General features: G+C 31.0%; 1 protein-coding gene across 6 annotated transcripts in view; it reads left to right on the forward strand.

Annotated features, from left to right (window-relative positions):
• The window catches only part of LOC106470535 (cytospin-A-like), a 68,115-nt gene that overhangs the window by 54,265 nt on the left and 6,965 nt on the right, over positions 1–6,885 (forward strand). For all 6 annotated transcript variants that reach the window (XM_022399140.1, XM_022399142.1, XM_022399139.1 and 3 more), the window contains exons 12-14: positions 2,177–2,418; positions 3,137–3,242; positions 5,790–5,906. In XM_022399140.1, coding sequence (XP_022254848.1) covers positions 2,177–2,418; positions 3,137–3,242; positions 5,790–5,906 — 465 coding nt within the window. The remainder of the gene's footprint in view (positions 1–2,176; positions 2,419–3,136; positions 3,243–5,789; positions 5,907–6,885) is intronic.

Below are 6,885 nucleotides of genomic sequence, written 5' to 3' on the forward strand. Positions count from 1 at the left end.
ATAATTAAATTTTATTGTTTTATTGCCCTTGGATACCCTTTGAACCTTGTATAAGTACTATTCATGCCATTATAAGTTGTAAATCACTTGGGAAACATGCAGCTCATGTTATGCTATCAAATTACATTACCCACAAGCTAATCTGAGCTGCTCACATGCATGCCTCATGAAATATATTTATGATATTATTATTATTTATTTTATGTAATCTAACCATAACTAATCTAAAGATATTCCTATTTTTACATTTTAGCTACTTTTATAATAATAAATAAAGAATAAACATGATTAATAAGAAATAAAGTACTTACCCGTGTCTTCTTTCTTTTTCGGTCTATGACACTTAACCCTACTTTTGTTATACTGATCATAGTAATGCATAAAATAATTTTCACTTAATTGAATAATGCACCAAAGAACATAGAATAATAACATGCAGAAAGCAGACAATTTTCTCTAACTATCACAGTTTTTCTGGCTTTCTAACTGTTCATCACGAGCCATTACAAATTCATCTAAACTAGTTGTTATCTTTCCCATGGGAACGAAGCTTGTACTAAAAGATAAATTGACAATTCTCTTTTCAGAACACAATGTAGTATAATACTTCATTTGATATATGAAAACCTTGGCTTTCTGTTGGTTATAGGTAATATAGAATTAAATGTAAGCGAGAACTATTAACAAATCCTGAAAGAGAGGATGTGACAGATGGGTGTGGCAAGAGGGTTCTGATTTTCTATGTGATAGCTCTGTAACCAAACAAATTGGAGGCTATAAAAGTTATAGTTTGTGTGAGCAATAACGATTTTATAGTGAGTAATTTACATTTAATTTCGTAGTTATTATAAGGGTGGTTGATAAAACGGAGAAGATACCTAGAGAAAATGTGTCACACTAGGGAAAATTCAGGATTTTTTCAAATATTGCCTTATAAGATTAAGAACTTAAAACTTATACACTAATAAAATATGGATTGTTAGCAATGATTTTATGCTATAATAATTGGTATGACATAAACAAAAAGTAGTTTAATAAAAGTTTGTATTTAAGCCACTAAAAACTCATGACATGCGCAGTAAATGATACCCGGGCAGTTAGGGTTAAGGATTTAATAACAAAAGAAAGAAGGAAGGGGAACATTGTCCTTTATATAATATTGGCTTTCTTAACAGCTAGTAATTCTAATGATGGAATTGTCCTGCTTTTGTATGAAGGACAAATAAATTGATAATCTACAATAGCTGTCATCAATAATAATATTCTTGGTATCAGAAAAACCATCGTAGTTTTAAATGTGCATCTCATCTGTACATTAGTGTCAAAATTTATAATATTCATGTCAAACTTTTCCTTGCCCGAAACTTTACTCTCTTCTGCTATTGTCTGTCTGCTGTTTTTGCTCGTCTCATACTGTTTATATCTTTATCACATAATCGTCTGCTCGCCGTCTATATTCTCAACATCAGTGTATCGCACGTGACATTCGATAGTCTCTACATCAATGAATTATTAACAAAACTTCCTATAATCGTCTGCTTTTAACTCTTAATATAAAACAATAATAAAGTATTCATTCACAAAAATAAATTAATCAATAATATCTAAATTAAACAGTCGTATATATTATGCCAGAGAAGGTAAGCTCTTTTTTGACAAAATTACACAACTTGCGATTAGAAATATAGTGTGTAATTTATTAAATAAAGTAATAATTCATAGTTTTTTTTAATAAGCTCTGCACAGTTGGTTAGGTTTTCTAATTCATATTTTGTTAATCATGCGAATGTATTTTATAGGATTAACACTTCAGACTTGAAAAACGTGGTGTACATAAAAAAAAGTAATGTTTTTAGGTGACTACATTTTATGCATTGTATTGAGGCTTTTATGTTAAATAAGGTTTTTCTTACACTATCTTGTTGCTAAACTACACAATATTTTCTGCTGTGTACAGGTTGTCAGGCAAAAACTTTTCTATTATAGGTTTGTTCATCTCCAAAATGCTTATTGTTTTCAGTATTTTTATCGATTTAAAAACTCGTTCATTTTTATAAAGGTATCATTTTCTTTTATAACCTTGTCAGATTTAAAACTGAGAGTCTAAACAATGAAATTCATAGATTTTTGTTATTTATGATCAGATGATTAGAGAACATTATCTTGATCCTCCTAGCCTCCTCTTCGATCAGTGGCATCAGATGCAACACTTATGTGTGATGGTAAGACTAATGGTCATACAGGTAGGTTACAGAAGAGTTCTTTTGTAGAGGGAACACCTATCATTCCCACAGATTCTACAGGAAACACCTCGAGCAAAGTTTTGGGAGAAACTGATACTTCAAAATCTAGCAATTCTCACCCTGTATCCATTCTGGCTAGTAAACTTGACCCTCTCAGGAGAAACAGCAGTTACAGGTATTTTCAATGTCAAAAGAGTAGTTACATTTTCACTATGTTTGTTTGTTGTTGTTTTTTTTTGTTTGTGTGATTCATTTTATGGCAAGGTCAGCAATTGACAAATGTTTTATTTATAATGTAATGAAAACAGTTCAGATATATGCTTTTCTTTTGGTTGCAGTGACAGGTCAACTTATCCTGTTTTGTATTAATCAAAGTTTGAAAACTGTCAAGGGATCCACTAAATGACTTTATAATTTCAAAATTAAATATATTACTGACATATTAGTAAATTATTTATGACATTTCATGTGAAATAATAATAATGCTTTGTATATATATTGTTTTGAAATGTGGGAAGGGTGCAGAAAAAACCCGTTACAGCAAAGGAAAGCTGACTCGTAAAGCTTTGTAGCAAAATGTTAAATAGAGCTATTTTCATTAGACATATCCAGTTTTTAGTCGGACAATGTCCAATCGCTATTTTAAGTCCTGATTGTGAGGAAACAAGATTTTTCCAATGACATGTTAATTTTGAAAAGAAAAATGTACCATATTTTGAAGGTATGTCATACAGTTAACTTGTAAGTTTAAAAATATAAATTATTAGTTTCACTATAGTAGTTTATTAATGCTGTAATGAAGTGGGACGTATTTATTAGTTCTTTTTTTGTGAAAATGTTCTAACTCGTGAAAGTTAATCAGCTTTTAAATGTGATTTCCATTTGTACATTAGTGATTTAGCAGAGAAAAAGGACCCACTGTCAGCTTTAGTAAAAGGAGGAGGTTCCAAAAGGAATGCACTCCTTAAATGGTGCCAGAACAAGACCATAGGGTACAAGGTAAACATTGAAGTTTGTGACGTCTAAATTTTCAGCGTATATACGTTTGTTATTCTAGCCATTTATTAACATATCACCAGTAAATACTACTTGAATTACATTTTCTGTAGTATATGTAACAAAAAGTATATTTTAAAGTGCTATTTGCTAACGAATTGTAGGACCTGTCTTTCCTGATGTACAGTGCTGCTTTCCCCAAGTTTTTTAGAACCAGTGTTTGATCAGTTTCCTAATTACTCTAAAAATACTATAACACAAGCTAGTTTTGAAGCCCAGTTGTTACCTATTTGTAAATGTTTAAGAAATTCAGAATTACTCTACATTACAATTTATATTTTTTCTATTCTTGTACAAAAGTTCGTTACATTATATTAAAACATTTTTGGAGCATTACCTTGTTGTTAGTCTCATGTTGCAATATTCAAAATCTCTCTATCTGACAACCATGCATTTTGAGAACATCCCTGCAGCATAACTTTCATTGCTAATGGTTCAATAGTAAGGCTGCCATGTCTAAAGCACACCACTCCTCCATGTATGCTTTCCATTATGTATCTAGTGTAGGAGAACAACAGTTTTCCAGTACTTGTCTAAACAGTTTAATGGTACAGAAATCCATAAGCACAGCGTCCAGTAATTTGACCAGTAGGGAAGTGCATGAATATCCATTTCATTCTCTAGCTGCTTGAGGTATGGGATGGTTGAACAAGTATGTAGTGGAAGCAACTTGTGTACATGTGACTTGTTTTGCTTTTCCAGATAGAGATCCTTCTTGATTATGTTTTAACTGTTGCCTGGGGCACATGAACATCTTTTACCACTGACCTTTGTGTTTGTAACCATTATTACTTGATCATTCACTGACTGTAACTGAACCATAATTATATGACTGTAACTCAACCATTATTACTTGATAATTCACTGACTGTAACTCAACCATTATTACTTGATCAATCACTGACTGTAACTCAACCATTATAAACTTGATAATTCACTGACTGTAACTGAACCATAACAACTCCATAATTATATGACTGTAACTCAACCATAATTACTTGTAACAAGTGAGAATCCAATTACTTGATAATCATCTGACTAACTCAACCATTATTACTTGATAATTCACTGACTGTAACTCTTTGTAACTAAATCTTTAGTAGATTTGTACATGATTGTATGTACTTAACTGAACAATAACTTGATAACCACCTGACTGTAACTCAAACATAGTAATCATATTATAATTACCTGACTAACTCAACCATAACTGTATAATCATCTGACTAACTCAACCATAATTACTTGATAACCACCTGACTGTAACTCAAACATAGTAATCATATTATAATTACCTGACTAATTCAACCATAACTGTATAACCATGTGACTGTAACTCAACCATAATTACTTGATAACAACCTGACTGTAACTCAAACATAGTAATCATATTATAATTAACTGACTAACTCAACCATAATTACTTGATAATCATCTGACTAACTCAACCATAATTACTTGATAATCATCTGATTAACTCAACCATAATTACTTGATAATTCACTGACTGTAACCGAACCATAATAACTCCATAATTATATGACTGTAGCTCAATCATAATTACTTGATAACAATCTGACTAACTCAACCATTTAGAAATATCTACTTTCAAATCAGTAAACATTTGTTTTGAGCTAAGTCATCACTGACTCTTGAGCTTAAGCTGTAGTTACATCAAATACATCTAATAAATAAAACATTTAGAAAGATTCTTTTTAATATTTTATTTCAATGAGTTGAACTAAAATAGGCTACGTGTTAGACATGAATGTTACTGTATGTATAGGTACAGGAACAATTAGTTATATATAATGTAATAAAACACCGTAGCCGAGTTTTATACAGTTTCCCTTCTTCAAACGATACAGTTAATATGTCTTGCAGTAGTGTCTGTGTTAAAATGTAAGTGTAGTCATTAAAGAAATGGTTTGAGAAATCTTAATCTTATAAGTACAATGAATAAGAAACCTCACACTGTGACATCTTTCTGATGTACTATCTAAAAGAAAGATTTGGTTTATAGCTTGGCATCTGTACCATCATGGATGGTCTCCAAGTAGTTAGTGTGTATGTGCAGAGTTTGTGAAACATACATCAGATGTACGTAAAGTTGAAATGTCATATCGAAAAATTGTATAAGTTATTCCCATTAGCAGCTGGTGTCATAGATCATGTCAAAATCTTGTTCTTTTCGTGATACACAAGGAACATGGTGTAGTCGTCAAACTGGGTATTTCCTCACTTCTGTTAAGTTGCTGTTTTTGTTTTGCTGTGTCAGCCTTTATTTGACGAGAGTTTAAATCATATCATCTATTCAGAACATCTGTCATTTTTCCTACTTAAGTAGATAATACAGTAATGTTGTTTGTACTTTTACCTGAGAAAGAACAGCACACCTGTTACTGTCGATCTTCCTTTGTAACCTGTCAGCTACTACTTTCTCACCACCAGCTGTTACAGTTTAATCACTGTTTTTGTTTCTTCTTCTAGAACATTGACATCACCAACTTCAGCAGTAGCTGGAATGATGGCCTTGCTTTTTGTGCTATTCTACACACCTACCTACCTGATTTAATTCCTTATAATGATCTGGATAATAAGGATAAAGTAGGTGTCTAATAAGTATTTTAAAATATGTTTTCAAACTTTTACGCTTACTATAAAAAAAATGATGCATGATTCTGATAAACAGGTTAAGCAAACTGGTTGTTTTGAAAGAATGTGTATTTGGGTTTTAATTCGGAATAAAATACCTACATTATAGTAACGCACACGATCACTGACCACTTAACAACTTTAGCACCTTAATTTGGGAATTATCAAAAACTGTAGATGTTCTGTGACATAATTTTTTACCTGTTTATGTAATGTATTACTGAAACATTTAATTAGGTTAATAATAAGTTATTACTTCCTGTATCCTTTCGATTATAGATTATAGTAACGCACACGATCACTGACCACTAAACAACTTTAGCACCTTAATTTGGGAATTATAAAAGACTTTAGATGTTCTGTGACATAATTTTTTACCTGTTTATGTAATGTATTACTGAAACATTTAATTAGGTTAATAATAAGTTATTACTTCCTGTATCCTTTCGACAGATAACTACAATCATGGTACGTGTTTCACTGAATGATTACTTTATAAAGAGTAAAAAAAAGGATCAATTGATCTATCCGTAAAACATTTGATTAAAAGCACTTGTTGTATATTTTACTGTAATAATTTTTTCATCTCAAACTTATTTAAAAAAGCAATTCACTCTTTCTTTAAAGTTTTTTTTGTTTGTTTGTATAGAAACTGTGGTATAACTAGATTGAATGTATATATATTGTATGCCTCCAGGTGATTCAACTGCAATTCTGAGGGCGTATAATGCTAAAAAACAAATTAGATTTTCACTCTTGTTAATAAACAAATATACTGTGCCCTAGAGTTGGAAATGTACAGAAACTAGTACAGATTGACTGAAATTATATACTGTATTCTAGAGTCAGAAACGTACAGTAAGTAGTACAGGTTGACTGAAATTATATACTGTATTCTAGAGTCAGAAACGTACAGTAAGTAGTACAGATT

This window comes from Limulus polyphemus, unplaced genomic scaffold (genome assembly GCF_000517525.1).
Source record: "Limulus polyphemus unplaced genomic scaffold, Limulus_polyphemus-2.1.2 Scaffold4069, whole genome shotgun sequence".
In the NCBI taxonomy this organism is placed as follows: Eukaryota; Metazoa; Arthropoda; class Merostomata; order Xiphosura; family Limulidae; genus Limulus; species Limulus polyphemus.